Source organism: Trametes versicolor (assembly GCF_000271585.1).
Source record: "Trametes versicolor FP-101664 SS1 unplaced genomic scaffold TRAVEscaffold_13, whole genome shotgun sequence".
In the NCBI taxonomy this organism is placed as follows: domain Eukaryota; kingdom Fungi; phylum Basidiomycota; class Agaricomycetes; order Polyporales; family Polyporaceae; genus Trametes; species Trametes versicolor.
Window position 1 is genome coordinate 1,772,652 of NW_007360333.1, and position 18,177 is coordinate 1,790,828.

At 58.5% G+C, this 18,177-nt stretch overlaps 4 protein-coding genes across 4 annotated transcripts; 1 reads left to right on the forward strand and 3 right to left on the reverse strand.

Annotated features, from left to right (window-relative positions):
• Positions 1–115: 115 nt before the first annotated feature.
• Positions 116–1,525, reverse strand: TRAVEDRAFT_134428 (concanavalin A-like lectin/glucanase; the record flags this gene model as incomplete). The annotated part of the gene is made up of 4 exons (XM_008046346.1): positions 116–228; positions 292–701; positions 820–1,236; positions 1,287–1,525. 4 exons carry the CDS (start codon positions 1,523–1,525, stop codon positions 116–118), a joined length of 1,179 nt encoding a protein of 392 aa, XP_008044537.1.
• Positions 1,526–6,489: 4,964 nt separating this feature from the next.
• On the forward strand, positions 6,490–10,229 carry TRAVEDRAFT_175203 (uncharacterized protein; the record flags this gene model as incomplete). The annotated part of the gene is made up of 15 exons (XM_008046347.1): positions 6,490–6,537; positions 6,593–6,792; positions 6,848–6,956; positions 7,010–7,391; positions 7,456–7,565; positions 7,630–7,667; positions 7,742–7,882; positions 8,101–8,993; positions 9,044–9,166; positions 9,222–9,236; positions 9,289–9,353; positions 9,411–9,568; positions 9,648–9,914; positions 9,995–10,025; positions 10,087–10,229. 15 exons carry the CDS (start codon positions 6,490–6,492, stop codon positions 10,123–10,125), a joined length of 2,619 nt encoding a protein of 872 aa, XP_008044538.1. The 3' UTR covers positions 10,126–10,229.
• Positions 10,230–12,881: 2,652 nt separating this feature from the next.
• On the reverse strand, positions 12,882–16,589 carry TRAVEDRAFT_75216 (uncharacterized protein; the record flags this gene model as incomplete). Its single annotated transcript, XM_008046348.1, has 15 exons — positions 12,882–13,034; positions 13,096–13,126; positions 13,206–13,472; positions 13,526–13,683; positions 13,740–13,804; positions 13,855–13,869; positions 13,928–14,050; positions 14,113–14,996; positions 15,230–15,370; positions 15,426–15,463; positions 15,519–15,628; positions 15,688–16,072; positions 16,130–16,238; positions 16,292–16,491; positions 16,542–16,589. The coding sequence occupies 15 exons, from the start codon at positions 16,587–16,589 to the stop codon at positions 12,996–12,998; spliced, it is 2,613 nt and encodes an 870-aa protein (XP_008044539.1). The 3' UTR covers positions 12,882–12,995.
• A 202-nt stretch (positions 16,590–16,791) lies between these two features.
• On the reverse strand, positions 16,792–17,216 carry TRAVEDRAFT_61232 (uncharacterized protein). The gene is made up of 2 exons (XM_008046349.1): positions 17,024–17,216; positions 16,792–16,970 (listed from the first exon to the last, which is right to left on the reverse strand). The coding sequence occupies exons 1-2, from the start codon at positions 17,153–17,155 to the stop codon at positions 16,815–16,817; spliced, it is 288 nt and encodes a 95-aa protein (XP_008044540.1). The 5' UTR covers positions 17,156–17,216; the 3' UTR covers positions 16,792–16,814.
• Between the last annotated feature and the right edge of the window lie 961 nt (positions 17,217–18,177).

Consider the following 18,177-nt stretch of genomic DNA (forward strand, 5'->3'; position numbering starts at 1 on the left):
CGTGTATCGCTGTGATGCGGTAGAGGCGTGGGTCTGTGAGTCGCGAGGATATACCATTTGTACAGTGTTGGGCGGTGCCAAGAGTGGAGTGAGATGGATAGCGAAGATGTCGCATTCAACATCTCTGCCACATCTTGACGGACTCTACGACCATCGAGCGGTCAGCGATGTTCTTGGGCCATGTCGCGTACCACGTATCCTGACGCTCAGCGAAGTCGCGCATAGCAGCTGCAACAAACAGGGGCGTCAGTAACCAGCTTCTTTCGCCGCAGACAAAGATAGCCGGCTTACTCAGAGAGTGGTCGAGCCACGGCTTGTCGCCATCGCCGTCCGGGAACCACCCGCTCGTGCCGCCAACAGCGACGTTCATGATCAGATAGAAGGGTTGGTCAAACGGCGCGACGTTCTTCGTCCCGGTCAACCAGGGGTTCGGCGTTTCGATGAACTGCGATCCGTTCTGGACGATGGCTGGGAAGTCGCCGCGGTCGAAGAACGGCTCGTCGAACTTCATGTTGAGCATGTACGTGAGCCGCGAGTCGACGTAGATCCGCACGAACTCGGGGCTCCACTCGAGCGCATACGAATGGAAGCCGTCCGCGAAGGTCTTGCGCCGGTTCGTCCACCAGCCGAATGTCTTGCTCACGCCGTTGAGCCACGTGAACGGGCCCCACTGGAGGGAACCGCGGACGTAGTCGATGCCCCTGAATAGACAGAAACGCAACACACGAGCCAATCAGCATGCGATCGCGAACACAATCGGTGAGAGGTAGAGCAGAACGGAGCTGCTCGATAGGCTGTCGATAGAGTGCAGGGACTTACTGTGCCGGGTATTCGGGCGGGTTCCCGCGCGCTTGCATGATGTCAATTTCGCCCGACGCGGGCCAGGCGCCGTACGTCTCCTCCACGGGCAGCATCCAGATGGAGGGCCATATCCAGTCGCCGGTAGGGAGCTTTGCGATGACCTCAACACGCCCGTACTGGATGTGATGACTGTTCTTGGTGGAGATGCGCGCGCTCATGACAGGGTTGATGACGGTGCCGGCGGTAAGGTTCGAGACAGCGCCGCAGCCGGATGTCGTGTTGACCGACGTGCAACCAGTGATGTTGTACGTGTACCCGTTGAGGACGTTGTCCTTCCCGATAACGTCTGAAGTGAGGGTGGGGACGAGGTAGAGCTTGCCGTCTTGTACGAAGGAGTTGTTGGGCGAGTTAGTCGTCATCTCGAACTCCCCGTTGCTATGTGCACATGAGCAACGGCACAGTGAAGGGAAAGAGGAAGTACTCACCCAAATCCACCCATATCCACCTCTTGAAACCACGTGTACTTGGTGTCAAACGTCTCGAACTCGTCCTCCATGATCAGACAGAGGTTGCCGACGTTCGGAGTCTGCGTCCACGAGAAGTACACCCGGATGACCGCGCCCGCGATACCCAGAAAGGCGACGAAGTACGTGACATAGTACGAGAGCTGCTCGTAGAAGTCCTTGTCCGTGACCCATGGCTTGACAACCTCCCCAGTGAGCATGCTCGACCGTTGGCGCTTTGCCGCACGTGCTATAGGCTGGAGTGTCCCAGAGCTCTCATGCTCCATGAGCGTCACCCGTCGCGGCATCGCGGGCGGGGACATGAAGGAGCTCCGCACATGCGCATTAGAGTTCTTGCGACTACGAACGCCACGCGTGACCTCGCGGATGTGAAGGTCTGTGGTCGAGTTGCGCAGGGAGGAGTGGACCGAGACACGGCTGCCGGTGTGGGGACGCGACGCAGGCGGGGAGGAAGTCGGGTCGGGGAAGTATGACGTCGATGCGATGCTGGCCGCGCTGCTATGGTGCAGATGGTTGTTGTCCGCGCTGAAGTTGACCACGCTCGCGGGAGGGGAGAACGGGTTGCTGACGCCGCTTCGTGGCGTCGGTGGCACGGAGATGTCCGGGGTGCGGAATGGGTCGCGGCGGACATCCTCTGCACTGTCGATCCCCTGATGCTGCTGCGCTAGCTGGAAGAGGGCCTTGGGTGGCTGCAGCGGACGCTCGCGCTTCGAGCCCATGGTTGTCGGGGGCGGCACGGGGAGCTGCTCTGAGGACGACGCAGCGGAGCTGTTCGCCGTGGAGGGCGGAGAGAGACTAGACATGGCGACAGGGAGAGGCCTCACGCGGATCTGGCGAGGTGTCGGGGGAAAGGATCTGGACGTAGTCACAGGCCCAGGTGATAGGACGACTCGGGTCTTTCAATCGCACGAAGGGGCCTATAAGAGCGCAAGTTGTGCGAGTGAATAGAGCAGGCACCGGGGTAGGCTTGAAGGCGGACGATCATGTCGGCGACACCCCTCGGCCTCACGGAAGCGGAAGCGTTGCTGGTCGGTTCCATCTCTCGCTCCTATCCACGCGCAAACGTCCTGCAGAATCGCATCCGTACGCCCGCGTCGCGTCCCTTACCGTGCAGCGCCGCTTCTGTCAAAGTGGACGGACAACACCGATACGTCGCATACCAAACGTGCTGCAGCTTGTCACCGGTCCCAGGCTCGCGGTTCTGCTCTTCGGACAGGCTGGCACGGTCCATCGGGGGGTCAGGTACGAGGACGTCGGTCGAGAGGACATGATCCGAGCAATTCTCCACCGGCAGGGGCACTCCCAGGCGCCGCTTGCACCTTCACGCATCGATGCGCATTTTCCGGCGTCCGAGAAGCAGGAGGCTATCTCCCTCTGCCAACCTAAAGCTGAGAACGCGCAATTGGAACGTGGGATGGACATGACGGCACATTCGCCTTCGCAGAACCAGCACGTCTTCGAGACCGATCGGAGGGGCCTCCATGCGCGCCTGGTGGGAGGCGAAAGAGCGGAAGGAGCGGTGCTTGTACCCGCCTCGCCTGCCCTGGCTGGGCCTTGATCGTGAGCATGGGCGGAGATTGAAGGAGGGTAGACGCACTGGACGTGACACGCGCTGTCACGCATTTAGACCGCAGACCGCAGAACCGACGCCATTCCCGGGACCTGGGAAAGGTGGCACTCCGACCCGGCGGTTGGGCTGGACACTCCCGGCTGGCGTACTCAGTTCGCATCTGGACGACGGAACCCTCTGTAGGCGGGAGAAGAGGGGCGCAGTCGAGGCGGCGGCGTGAACAGCGCAATGGATCCGGACCACGGTCATGTCGGACATCCCCAGTCTTCCTTCTGGCAGATAGTAGCAGTGCAAGCATCGATATCGAAGTAGAATACAGCGTCCAATGAGCTTGAGCTACGAACAGCCGTGATAACGTCAACAAAGGAGCCGCGCAATGTTCGATAAGGGCTTACCTGCAGACCGCATGGTCCCCGGCGAGCAGAACCCGCCAACAGCCAATAGGACCTTCACCGAGGGCGATGCATCTGGGCGGCTGCACAAAGCGTCGAGAATGGAAAGGTGGCAGCGCGCGGCGGGAGGTACCTTGCCCGACACATTGACCTTCTTTTTCCGAATGGGAGTGGGAACATGCCGCGCTAACTGTTGACTGGATCACTCACCGAGGATAGTTGTACACCTGGACGTACATCGTACTGCGCCATCCCATCACCCGCCATCCCGAAACGGCGCCGTGCTCGCCGGCGAACAGATGCCAGCAAGCGGCGTCATCACGTGTCGTCGTACATGGGAAAAGTAGCACCAATTGGACTGCTACTTGCTGGCATGGCGTACCGCTCCGCCGTGCGCTGCGCCGAAGAAGCCTTCCGTCCGCTATGCCAGCATCGTTTGTCATCGATCTCTAAGAGGGACGCAAATCGTGAATCATCTCCATCAATCGTTCATGGGGTGAACAGAGCCCACCTTGTTCGGAAGCAGACACGGTCGTACGTACGTACGCAGTAAATGAAATTTAATAAAATCAGGGGCAGCGGCTGTGCTCTCCAGGGCGAGCAGAGGCTGCTTGGAATTCCACTATGGTGTGCTCAATACGCGACGGGGAAGCCAGCCATGAATGGCTATGGTGCCCTAGCTCGATGAGTGTAATGTGCACGCACGACTCTTCGAGTGGGTAGACATGTGCAATCACAGTTGAAATGGCAGGGAAGCGTGAGGCCATCGATGAAGGCTGGCCGGTCATTCCAAAGGAGAGCGTACAGGCGGTACGCTCGGCTTTGGCAGACCGTGCCTGCGCGCCCCCCGCGCAACCGCGCCTCCGACGGCGGGTATGAGAACGATAAGGGTTGCCTCATGAGGCAGACGGCCCCTGTACTCGAAGACGGCATCTCTGCCACTCAACTTCGCCCGGCCTATGGAGGTCCCTTGCCCTGGCTTAATCATTCACCACGCCCGGCTGCACGATGTATGTTCGTAACGCCGATTGAGTTTACCGTGGCTGCTTGATACATGACCACAGAGCGCTGGGAGGTACGGGGCCTGAATGATTTCGGGACCGGAAGTCGCGTAACCCTCTGTGATTACGAGACACGGGCCGAGCAGGGGCGCAAGGCGGGCGAGGAAAGGTCAACCGGATGCGAGGTGGTTCAGCATCCGAGGATGGCAGGGGCGACGGACGTCACCCATACCCGGGACGCGTAGTGCTCGAAGCGTAGGTGGTTTGCGGTCTGCGAAGAGACGGATCCGCACGATGCGCGCAAAACCGTCCCTGGAGCGTGAACATCGGCAAAGAGGGCGCAAGCAGCAGGGCTGCCACCGTCACCACTCGCCGCCGACCTGCCCTGCCCATTGAATCAGTTTCGTGTGGATAATCCGTGACGCATATAGAGGGTCCGAAAACACCTTGTGCGCACTGCCCTTGTCATGGTGCGGCATTTGCGGGCCAAGGCAGAACCTCCGACGAGTGATCATGCAGATCTCAACAAAACGTTCGTTCCAGGCCTGAGCTATGTCTTGGCTGTCGACCACTGCTGCTCAGCGAAGGAGGTGAGAGATGTCAAGTGGTCCGGCCAGGCAACGTCCACCGGTAGCTGTAGTCGAGGAGAAGATGGCAGACCAGTGGGTACAGTGCGGTTCGGCTTGAGGGCGGCAATGGCATCCTTCGAAGCGGAGATTTGATGAGGGCACTATCGGAGATCAATTAACGACAGCTGAGTCTGATAGTTACAATGCCGACACATTTCGTGCAGTTGTCGGGTGCGTTCTTGCTCTTGCTCCCGACTCTCACGTCCGTCCATGCCGACAGAATCGTCCACCGGATTGCAAAACTAGGCCGCAATGACTATCCGCGATCTTGTTCAGTCCCGGCCTGCCTTGTTTTATCTCCGGGTTCTGGAGCTCCAGGAAGGCAAGAACTGGGGTTGGCGTCTGCCCTTATCTGACGGAAACCGTCGACTCACCCCTTCTCACCCACGACCGTGAGCTCATCGTGCGGGGGGTGCCAGCCCGTAAGCCTAGTACGACAGCATGATACGCTTTCGATGTCGACATTGAACTCTACGTTGGCCATCAGTCATGGGGGTCCCTTAGTAGTCAAACATCCTCCTGTTGACGCCACAGACGGCCACCTTCTAGCACCAGCCACCTGCAGTTGGTCGGCCTGCGTACTTGGTCTTCTTCAAGTCCGAGGACGGTTTGGCGCTGGTTCTAGGCCCGCTGCATGTGCTCTCCGGCGTCCCCGGACGGTAGCTAAGTACGCGCAAACGCCGTGGTACGCATCGCTCTGCTCGAAAGGTGCGTTTGCGGCACGGCCGCTGTGTGTGCGCCTCGGTGCACGCCTCTCACGTGTGATCGCGAGAGATGGCGTTTACTGCGCGCCAGACGCTGGGCCCGCCTCCTCCACCATTCCCGATATGTTTTGAATTGACGCAAACAGGCCGGGGGCGGCTTCTGACAGCGGCCTCATAGCAGCCCAAACCCCTCTGATACCAGCCCTGACACTACATCGGCTTCCCGGATCTCAAACCTCACTCAGCCGCCCAGGGCACCCCGACCCGAAATCCCACCCGCACCATGTACCGTGCCTTCATCCCGGTCGCCGCTTGCGCGGGGTCAGCGGTGGATTATAGCGTCTCGCCCATTGCAACGTGCAACGTGCACGCTGCAACCCTGTACTTGCACCGATGATCGATCCCAGTATTTCGTTACCTCCTTGGACGCGGACGCTCACGCCCACAACTCGCTAGTGTAGTGTGATGGCGCGCGGGCGTGCGCTGAGACACACCCTGTCGATGTACAGCATGACAGCTCCGGGCAGCTGCCGTGCAGTGGACCGGTGTGCGCGCAATCGCGAATTCACGTCGAACATTCCAACGCCCTGAGGGCTGATGGTGCGCGCGGTGTGCCAGCTGCAGGGGCCGAACGAAGTTGAATTGGGATCGCGGTCTATTCGATCTCGGATCCGCCGAGCCTCCAGCGGAGACATTCGTTATCCCCTCTGGGCAGGCGAGAGCATACCTTCGTCCGTTATAAGGTCTACTGCTCGCGGCCCGAACTCTGTGGCCCGCCGCTCTGCTCGAGTCCGCTCGTACGGAAGTGTACCCGCCCCCCTAATCGATCCTTCCCCACTGTCGTTCCTTTGCCGTCGTCGTCATCATCATGGACTACGACGCGTATGATGCCTTGCTGCACCACATCTTCAAGCAGGTATGTGGTCATCGACTGCGCTTACTTGTCTTCGCTCACTTCTGTTTCTCCGTAGACGCAAGGGGACGCATGGTTTAAGCCTTCCGAAGAGAACGTTCATGCTGGCGTCTGCCTCCGCGTTGACAATGGCAGCTTCCGGGTGTTCCCCTACGAGAACGAGTACCTCGAGGCTTTCGAGGCGGCTGTCCGAGCACTCAATCCTGTCGTCGCTGTGAAGATCCGCAGCGCAGCTATCCACGCTGCGCTCTCTACGGTGTTAGTCTTCCGATATGCAGAGCTATTCAATACTGATAACTTTTTCCCACCACAGTAAGGAAGATGCCGACTGCATCTACGTCGACAATGACACCCGTATTCAGATCGTTGACACCATGATACATCTGTCTCGGGCTGACAAGGAGCAATGTGGTGCCTTCATCGTAAGTACACTTGAATTACTTCACTTGTACGCTCGTACTTACCTCACAATCAGCGCGACGAACGCGTCCTCGTCGTGTGGTCCTACAACTTGGACAGCATTATCCCAACTTGCCGCGACTTCGAGGATAAGCTTATCAAACTTGTCTGGAAGCGCCGCTCGGCGTTCGCCTCCCTCGCAAGCTCCATCGCTCCTTCGACAGCGCCCTCCGATGTGAACCTCAACGAGAAGTCAGATACCGCTCTCGTGACCGAGAAGGCGGCTGTCATTCCCACGCCAAAGGTTCTGCCAACTCCTCCGAAGAAACGCTCGTGCGGTCTGGGCTACTGGAAGGCCGACGCGAGCGACTTGGAAAAGACGGCGGAAGGCCCCTCCTCGCGGCCCATGCGCATGTTCGCTCCCGTGTACTGCGGTTTGGGCGCGGCGCTGTCCCTCTGTAAGTCTTCACTACACGTAAATGTAGAAGGACTGTTCCTCATCGGGCCTTCTATTACATTCAGTCTTTGTAGGAAACGGTGTAAGCGTACTGCTCGAAGAGTCGCTTCTCGACGGAAACTGGGCCCGTTTCGCCCTCTGCGTTACCATCCCCTTCCTGTTCTGTGTCTCGCTCGTACGTATACGCTTGTGGAAGTACTCGGTGTACTGCTTGTGCTGATCGCCGGTCTGTCCATCAGTTTTTCTCCTTGATGATCGTGACCAACATCACATACTGGTAAGTATCATTCCCCTTGCGTACATCTGGGCACATATTGACCAACGCCTCTCGATTACTGCAATGGTAAACAGCGTGGGGCCTGTCGCGCAGTTTCATCAGAACTCAAAGTACTATTCGGCCGTGCCCCCCGCAGCGAACAAGCTCGTTGATGAGAACCTGCCGCACATCACGGTCGAGATGCCCGTGTACAAGGAGAGCCTGAAGGAGACCATGTACGTCAGTTGTCCTCCCATTTCCAGCATGGTCGGGGCATTGTTGTGTGTCCGTCCCGATCAGTGGCGTCCCGCTAGCCGCGTGTCCCTCCTGATACGGTATGGGCTCGGTCCGCGTACCCCGCGCGCTCGATCGTCCGCGGGGCTCTTTGGCTTCCGCGAACGTTTGGAAATGTTTGTCCAAGTCGTGCGCACGCTTACCCAGTTTGGCTCTCCAGCGCGCCGTCGGTGTACTCGCTCAAGAAGGCAATGCAGACCTATGCCCGCCAGGGCGGTACCTCATCCATCTTCGTGCACGACGACGGCCTCCAACTCATCTCGGAGGAGGAGCGCGAGGAACGCATCGCGTTCTACGCGGACCAGAACATCGGCTGGGTCGCGCGCCCGCCGCACAGCAGCGCCGCGGACGGGTACAAGCGCGCGGGTCGCTTCAAGAAGGCGTCGAACATGAACTACGGCCTTGCTCTCTCGCTCAAGATGGAGAAGCACATCCTCGCGCTCGAGACCGCCGCCGCAGCTGACCCGTCAGCGGACTCCGACGACACCCTCGAGGACCGGGCGCTCGAAATGGCAGTCGAAGAGGCCTTCGAGGAGAGCGGCCGCCGGTGGCGCCCCTGGGCTTGCAACGGGAAGTCGCTTCGTATGGGCGAGGTTATCCTCATCGTTGACTCGGACACTATCGTACCGGAGGACTGTCTGCGCGATGCGGCGCGCGAGCTCGCTGAGTGCCCGGAGGTCGCGATCATCCAGCACGAGTCGGACGTGATGCAGGTCGCGAACCACTATTTCGAGAACGGCATCACCCACTTCACTCGGCGTATCAACAGGTGCATTTCGATGTGCTGCGCCAATGGCGAGGTTGCGCCGTTCGTGGGCCACAACGCGTTCCTGCGCTGGTCAGCGTTGCAAGACGCCGCGTTCATCGACGAGGCGGATGGTAAGAAGAAGATCTGGTCGGAGTCGAACGTGTCCGAGGACTTCGATATGGCCCTGCGCCTCATGCTGAGGGGTTACATCATCCGCTGGGCGACGTACTCCAACCGGGGCTTCAAGGAGGGTGTCTCTCTGACGTGCGACGATGAGCTCAACAGATGGCAAAAGTATTCCTATGGTACGCATGTGTGATGCAAGCTATCGGGCAGTGGCTGACTTCTCTGGTAGGCTGCAACGAGCTCATCTTCAACCCGCTCGTCCAGTGGTGGTACAAGGGCCCCATCACCAAGCAGCTCCGCACGTTCATGTGGTCAAACGCCCCGATCCACTACAAGATTGGCATGATGTCCTGTGAGCAGTATACGCTTGCACACACAAGATGGAGAACTAACAAAAAAACTCGCAGACATGTTCTCTTACTGTTAGTCATCTTGATGACGTGATACCTGTGATTCGCCACTGACGCTTTACAGACGCGCTTTCCGGAGCGTTCTTCCTTTCGTTGATGAACTATCTCTTGCTGGGTTGGAATCTGCCCGTCAGTGTCCTTGTCCTATCGTGTTGCCCACGCTGACCTCTCATCCACTCGCCACAGGTCGATGGCTACTATGAGCACAGTTTCGAAATCTGGCTTGCGTGTACCGTTGTTTTCCCGGGCGCCGGTAATCTCGGTTTCACGATGCTCGAGTACCGCCTTGGTAGTCGACCGCTCCTTGACGCCGTCATCGAGAACGTTACTTGGGTCCCGTTCTTGTGAGTTTCATCCATAGTGCCTGCGGCGTCTCCTTATCACGACCTGGACTGACGGAAACGCGCGCCCGCCTCTGCCTAGCTTCTTCTTCTTCGGCGGGCTGAGCATCCCGCTATCGCAGGCGCTCCTCGCCCACCTCTTCTCGTACAACATCACTTGGGGCGCGACCAAGAAGGAGGTCGAGCGCTCGAACTTCTGGCAGGAGGTGCCGAAGATCTTCGAGCGCTTCCGCATTTCGCTCGCCATCTCCTTCGCCGCAGCCATCGCCATGATCATCCTCACCACGGACCTCATCCCCATCGGGTGGCGCATATTCAGCTGGGATTGGGCGGTCATCGTGCCACTGGCGTACGTCTTTTCCCTGTCCATCAGCGTTGTGGCATGCGCGGCGGGTGGCTAATGTGGCGCTTTATTCATTCCATCTCTAGCATCGTCGCCGGGTGTCATATCCTGTACCCCGTACGTACCCGTACTACCACCATTGACGTCGCAACCTCCTAACCTGATGCTGTCTTACCAGATTCTGTTGAACCCGTGGCTCATGATTTTCTCGTACTGAGCAAAGTATCATCCTCTCATTCGTCGTTACCGCCGCCGCGCTACTTCCCATCACTCACTTCCCTTCTCTCGAAGTCGTTGGGCTCGATCCTACCCCTCCCTCACGCGCCTCGCTGCGGCGCCTCGCAGCTTTATCCCCTCGTTCTATCTCTGAGTAACATCCCCGCATGCTGTATCATAAGCTAGATGCCTACATTCGCGGACAGTTGACTAATTATCCCGGACTTTCGTACCCTTATTCTGTCGTTCCCCTTCTCCCCGGGTTGTGCGTTTGACTCGCTTATGTACTATTTTTGCGAAACGGCGGCGTAGGTACTAGGCATGCGCCCGTGCTCTCCGTGTACACGTACGATCTCTCTCGTTATGTACGCGATAACGACTGTCTGTGGATTCCTGAATAGATTATCCGCTTTTGACTCCTGCTTACTTCGTGTTCTACTCCGCCGTGCGCCTTGGACGCGTTCCGAGTGTCAACCGAGGGGGGTGTCTTTGGTCGCCTGCGACATCCTACTGTATGCCACGTGGGGGAGGCGCCTACGGCACGAGGCGTTCTAAGGTTCATCGGAATCATCATGCACCTCTGAGTCTTTTCCTCTTCTCTCATATTGTTGTGTATCTGTCTCTCGTACTGACATTAAGTTTGCTAGATTTCCATACATGCACTAGGCGGGCTCGGGCTCTCCGGCGACCACACGATGGGAGGCACTGGCATGTGAACGTTTTCTACAGGAACCAGATGCTTTTAGAAGGAGGCGTAAATATCTGCTGCCGACCACATCGTTTTCACAGGACGGAGGTAAGTGAACGTCGGCTCGGTGCCGCCCAAATACAAATCGCAAGAGGCACAGGCTGACGAGTGACTGAACTCCAAGAGTCCTTGCGCACCCGCAGCCCAAATCGCTTAGACGGCACACCAGCAGCAGGAACGACGTGATCTTTGCGCCGCGGTGGGCTCACGGGCCCACAATTGCCGCCGACGGGCCTGGCACCGGTCGTGCACGCCATCGTCGACCTGCGGATTGAGGCGCAAAGCTCTCCCGCTGTCCTGATTAACGTAAATGTGCAGGTCGAAATCCTCCGAGGACCCTTGCCCTGCTTGAACCATGCGGAGGTGGAGCTTGGGGATCGGCAGACCCGAGCGGGACCGACCGCGCCGCCGCCGGTACGATGGTCAGGTCTACTATCACAAAACATTCACATCTCAATCGCTTACAGCAACGGGAGAAGAGGGTCTACCTCGATGCAAGACTACCACCGTCCCTACCGCGCAGACCGCTATCTGCCAAGCGACTGATGCAACCCGTGCACGTCGGTGAGTGCCACCGCTATGATCACGACGACCCATAGCGTGGAAAAGCGGAGTCAGATATCGCTGCTTCTGCGTTGTGGTATCTGTAGGCGGTGCCACGACGGTTGATTCTGCTGGACGGCGTTACTTGTTCCGTTCATTTCCAGCGGCCCGGGTCGAGAGAACCACGGGTGTGCGCGATTCCGGCGGTAGTACTCGCGTCTCGATTTAACTCGCGCGGAAGCGAGACCGTCCCGCATCGTTTGCCCAGCCCACGCGCCGGACGAGAGCATTCGCATCGAGCCCTTCGGCGAGAACCTCGCAATAAACGCAGGCGGGCTAGCGGTCCCTTCGATGACGGCATGCGGTACATAATGGTTCTTCTATCTCGCTCAGATATACCTCCTCGTTCCCGTGCGCTGAACAGGGAAGGTGTACAATCCCACTTCCATTTCGCAACAAAACGTACCTTGCGCAGGAAGGAGTTCTGCGCGGCAATGGATAACGAGGAAGACCAGGTCGCTACGCTACCGCCCACGCACACGCCTGATGCTGGCCGTTCGCCGCCGCAGGCACACAACTGAGACCGAAGACCCTTGCTGGCGGTCTTGTCCATACGGGCGCATCCACCTTCCTGGGTAGCGGCGAGTTGCGGTCTCCGAGCGTGGATGCGCCCGCCTAACCGCCAAAGGTGGTTCGTACGGCTGAGGCTGTATGGCAAGAGATAGATAGCGAACTCCGGAGCATGCCATGTGCACGCATCCCGACAGGTCGTTGGTATCCCGTCGGGCATCATTTCTATAATCAGGCCTTTCGGTGCCCCCTACAGCCCCCAACACGAAGGGCGCGGCGGCAACAATACCGCCTTCCCCGGATAGAGCATTCTCAGCGCTGCTGGCTGCCAGTGCAAGCGCGTCATCCGAGGCCGCTTCCTCTTCCGTCGTGCCTCGCCATGCGGCCCTGACTTCACACTGCCCGATTCCCTGCGTTCAACGTGCACCGGCCCGTCGGCACGGCCGCCGAGGCACGTCCTTGGCTTCGTAGCGCTGCTCTTCGGTGGAGCCGCCCGCGCAAAGTATGCCGCAGAGATATCCCGAGGTTCACACCTTTGACACGTTGTGTCCGTTTAGCTACAGCGATTAGGGCGAATGGCATTCTAAGGAATCCACAGTGCTTTAGTGAGCTACAACAATGGCATCTGGCGCGCGGTACGTCATAGCGGCACAGATACGGTACATAATCGAAGGATGGGTGCGAGGCGGGGAGGATGGCGCCCCGGTCCTCGCCGCAGACGCGTGTATATACATGACATGATTAGATGCGTGGCGGAAGAGGCGAGATACTGTGCATGTCCGAGAAGACCTAACATCTATACCCGTGAACGAGAGAAAGTCCCAGTATACGTAGCGCTATTTCAGGAATATATAGACGGCTCTGCTGGCGGACGCACGGGGTGCGTCGGTGTGCTGCGCGCGCGGGCATCCGCCACGACCGCCGAGTGAAACTGTGCGGGCACGATGTACCGCTCTGCGTCCATCCGGGGATACGGCGGAGGCGGGTTGCCCTGGTACTGTCACGGAAGACTAGTAGGAGAAGATCATCAACCAAGGATTCAAGACAATCTATCAGACCACACGTCAGTCAGCCAGCGTTCCCTGCAGACATACGGGGACAGAAACGCACCGGATAGGCGATGTGGCAGCCGGCGACGATTCTAAGCACGGGTACCGGATGTCAGCAAGCACGATCGATGGGGGCAATCCGCCCGGAGAAGGGTGGTACAAGCGACTCACGCGAGGGGCATGATGACGGCCCAGTCGTAGCTGAAAATACGCCAGCCTATCGGGACGACGTCCGTGGCGAGGAGCACCTCAATGACCCCGAACGCGAGGCTGACGATAAGGGCAAGCCAGAAGCGCTTGAGGATCTTCGGCACCTCGAGCCAGAAGTTGGAACGCTCGACCTCCTTCTTCGTCGCTCCCCAGGTGATGTTGTAAGAGAAGAGATGAGCGAGGAGCGCCTGCGAAAGATGGATGCTGAGGCCGCCGAAGAAGAAAAAGCTGGGAATAATTGTCAGCATCGCAACGGCATGAGTATGCGGCGAAGACTCAACAAGAATGGCACCCAGGTCAGGTTCTCGATGAGAGACGAAAGTATGTCCCGTTGCCCGAGGCGGTACTCAAGCAGCGTGAAGCCGATGTTGCCGGCGCCGGGGAAGACGACTGTGCAGGCAAGCCAGATCTCGAAGCTATGCTCGTAGAATCCATCCACCTGTGCAAGATAATAATTGGTTGTAGGATGGGTACCGGTTCACGAGTACCGCATACCTTGATATTCCACCCAAGCAGAAAATAGTTCAGCACCGAAAGTAGTGCGGACGCGGCGAGACCATCTATAGATCCTGTCAGATGAGACAGGGGAAATGCATAGAAGCAAGCTTACAGTACGAAAACATGTCTACAGCGCAGAAGTGTTTAGCGCGCCGCCGACACTCAGTCACTAGGGAAGCACGTACAGGACATCATGCTGATCTTGTAGTGAACAGGTGCTCCGGACCAGATGAACGTCCGGAGCTGCTTGTTGATAGGTCCCATCCGCCACCAGTGGATGAGCGGGTTGAATATCAGTTCGTTACAGCCTGCGGCAGGATGTCATGTCAGTGCAATATCCGCGCCTACGATTGAGCCTTTCGAGACTCACCATATGCGTATTTTTGCCACCTGTTCAATTCATCGTCGCACGTCAGGGAGACACCCTCCTTGAAACCGCCGAGAGAGTACGTGGCCCAACGGATAATGTACCCCTTAAGCTGCAAACGGAGCGCCATATCGAAGTCCTCGGACACGTTAGACTCCGACCAGATCTTCGACTTGCCGTCCGCAGGGTCAATGAACGCAGCGTCTTGCAGTGCCGACCAGCGCAGGAACGCGTTGTGCCCGACGAACGGCGCGATCTCACCATTGGCACAGCCCATCGATATGCACTTGTTGATGCGCCGCGTGAAGTGCGCGATCCCGTTCTCGAAGTAGTGGTGTGCGACCTGCATCACGTCCGATTCGTGCTGGATGATCGCGACCTCGGGGCTCTCCGCGAGCTCGCGCGCAGCATCGCGCAGGCAGTCCTCCGGAACGATGGTGTCCGAATCGACGATGAGGATCACCTCGCCGATGCGCAGCGACTTGCCGTTCGCCGCCCATGGCCGCCACCGTCCACCGCTCTCCTCGTAGGCCTCCTCGATTGCGAGTCGCAGCGCACGGTCCTCGAGGCATTCTTCCGCCGTGTCGCGCTCGCCGGCCGCCTCGAGTGCGAGCAGGTGCTTCTCGAGTTTCAGCGAAAGCGCGAGGCCGTAGTTCATGTTCGATGCCTTCTTAAAGCGACCCGCGCGCTTGTACCCGTCGGGTGCGCCGCTGTGCGGCGGACGCGCGACCCAGCCGATGTTGTGGTCCGCGTAGAACGCGATGCGAACAGCGCGCTCCTCCTCGGAGAGCAGTTGCAGCCCGTCCTCGTGAACGACGATTGAGGATGTCCCACCCTGGCGCGCGTAGGTCTGGATAGCCTTCTTGAGAGAGTACACCGAAGGCGCGCTGTGGGGTGCGGTGTATCAGCGCTTATTCACGACACGGAGATTGCGGACGAAGTAACATAAGGGCCGAGTCAGGTGTGCAGATCATGGGCACTAGCGAGACACAGAACGACCGAGGCGCTCTCGATCGACCGGTGAATGGTTGGCCCAAGCTTTGGAGCTTAACATACGTATGATCACCGGTGGGGCCGGTGGCACACTAAGCTCGAGGGACGCGTGCAAATGTGTACTCACATGGTCTCGTTCAGGCTTTCCTTGTAAACAGGCATCTCGATGGTGATATGCGGCAAGTTGGTGTCGACGATCTTGTTCGGAGCGGGGCGCACCGCCGAGTAGTACTTGGAGTTCTCATGGTACTGAGCAACTGGCCCAAACCTGAGAGACCCGTTCATCAGGGCAACAAACGACGAAGAAAGATGGTTGGACATACATGAACGACAGGTTTGCGATGATCTGGAGCGCAAAGAACTAAGAAAAAAGATGAGTGATGCGGGAGGCGGGATAGATACGCTGAAACACTCACGAGTGACACGCAGAACAGGAACGGGGTGGTGACCAGCAGTGCAAAGCGCGTGTAGTCGCCGTCCAGAAGGGACTCCTGCACAAGAATAGCGACGCCGCTTCCAATGAAGACTAATGAGGGGTATTAATAAACGAGCGGCCTCGGCGCGGGAACGGTAAGGCGAACTCACAGATGGACAACGCCACACCGAGACCATTGTACACGGGCGCGAACAGGCGGATTGGCCTCGGGGAGGGACCCTCCGCCGTTTTCTCGATGTCGTCCTTGTCGGTGACCCAGTAGCCCAGACCACACCGGCGCTTCTTCTTGGAGTTCTTGACCCGCTTGTCCTCCGCTGGCGCTACGACCTCCTTCGTTTCAGCCTGCTCAACCGGCTTCTCGTTGAGATGGGCGACTGAGGAGGAGTTCGACGACGGCAGGGCGATCGAGCTGTTGAACGTGCTTCCGAAGCGGTGGTCCCACACGAGCTTGATGAGCTTTTCCTCGAAGTCCCGGCACGTCGGGATGATGGTGTCGAGGTGGTAGGACCACACTACCAGCACGCGCTCGTCGCGCTGAGCATGCGAAAGGGCGTCAGTTGGTGTGAATCGGCAACTAGACAATGCGCTTACGAGGAAGGCGCCACATTGTTCCTTGTCGGCGGTGCCGAGCAGGGCCATCGTATCGAGCACCTGGATGCGGGTGTTGTCGTCGATGTAGATGGCATCCGCATCAGGCTTACTGTAGAGCAGATATCAGATGGTGCGCCTCAACAACTGGAAAATGTCACGTACACGGTGGCAAGTGCGGCGTGGATTGCCGCGCTGCGAATTTTGACAGCAACCACCGGGTTGAGCATCCTCACCGACGCCTCGAACGGCTCGAGGTAGAGGTTGTCGTAGGGGAAGAGGCGGAAGTTTCCCGAGTCTACGCGGAGGCATACGCCTGCATGGACGTTCTCCTCCGAGGGCTTGAACCATGCATCGCCTTGGGTCTACGAAAGGTTAGCGAGGTTTTGGGGTGACCGTGAAGGCAAAGGTATACCTGGCGGAAGATGTGGTGCAACAAAGCGTCGTAAGCGTCGTAGTCCATCGTAGGCGAGTACGGCGGGCACGGGGCTTTGAGGGAGGTAGGGGCGACGATGAGGAGCCTTGGGATGAGCAGGCCTGTTTTTCGAAATATGCGATCGACCTAGTTATACTACCTGGGACGCCCTTCCGGCGGGTTGGCACTGCGGAGCAGCCAACATCGGCGCAAGCGAGGCGGTAACTCGCCGAGAAAAAGGCACACAGACGGAGGTTCGGCAGGATGGCAGGGTTATCGCATCTGGCTCGGCGGCGCGCCGCGCGGATGACACGCTGACAGCCTTCCGCGCGCGCGTCCAGTAGGTTGCATCGAGCACAAGGAGGGAGTGTCATCCGAAGAAGGCATCGCCGCCCTCGATCTCAGGAATCTGGGAAGGTCGGAACGAACCTGTTCGGTAATGATATGAGAGCTGGATGCTGATGTCGAACTTTGGTGCTTACCACCCACCCACCCGATGTACCGCCGGGGGGCCCGTGTGAAGAAAGAACGGTTTTCAGCGCAGGATTCCAGCGCCATCCAGATCCGAACCATCGTAGCGCGCGGCGTCTTGCGCCCTGCTCGAAAGAAGGCATAGGCCCTCGCGGCCGCGCTGCCACTTGTCACGATCCAAGAACGGGCGTGCCCGGCTGTCGTCGGATATGTGGTCTTCCCTTCGCGTTCGATGCTTGCCGGCAGTTCTGCTTATCACGGACGTCTGTGGTTTGGTTATCTCACAGCAATTCGGCCATGATGTGCAATTCCTGCGCCGGGCGAATGGATGAGCGACTGGTGAAGAGCGCGGTCCGCGGGGAGCGCATCTGACTCACCGTACAGTTTAATGACACGGCGGCAAGGCCGCCCTGTTCGCGTCACAATCGCCGCAACCTAATACCAATGGTGCGGATGCACATTCGTCGTTCCCACAAGGGTTTTGTCTTTCCCAACTGGCATCATCGAGCGAATGCGGTGGTCGACAGGCAAGCCGCGGCGGTGACGCCGCGGCACCGCTCCGCTGGGCGGACTCTGCCTGCCACGTGGGGGATAATCACCCCTCGAGGATACGCGCCCATCGATCTTTCGTCGCCAACGCGTCTCTCTCTCTCCCATCTTTTGAGAGGAGATACCAGTGCTGACAGCCACTAGAGTTTCATTTTTCATACAGGAACCCAGCAGAAGTTGCAAGACCAGCCCCCTTGGGCTACTCGTCATGGAACGTAGGTTTGGGTCGAGCTACGATGACAGTGGGGTCGGAAATAGGCACACGAGAACCCCTGCGACCGCTTCGCACAGCCTCGGAATGGTGGGGGCATTTACTTCCTAACCTGTATTTTTAAATGACGCTAGCTTATGTGCCTTTATGTAGAAATCCGGGCTGATCGTTCGTATGCAACCGCCGGCGGCGTATAGTTCGTGGCAATGTCTTCCGTGCGCGTACTCAGCGTCGTGAGGGTGAGCACACGGGGCTTACGGATGCGCCGCGGGATGCACGAAGACTCCATGTGCAGTGGGTGTTGCCCGAAGAAACTGCGAACCAACTGTGGATATCGCGCTTCCATGTTCTCAACTCCCATCTCCTCGGACGTCACGCGCTTGCGTTGGCAAGGTAAATCCGTGC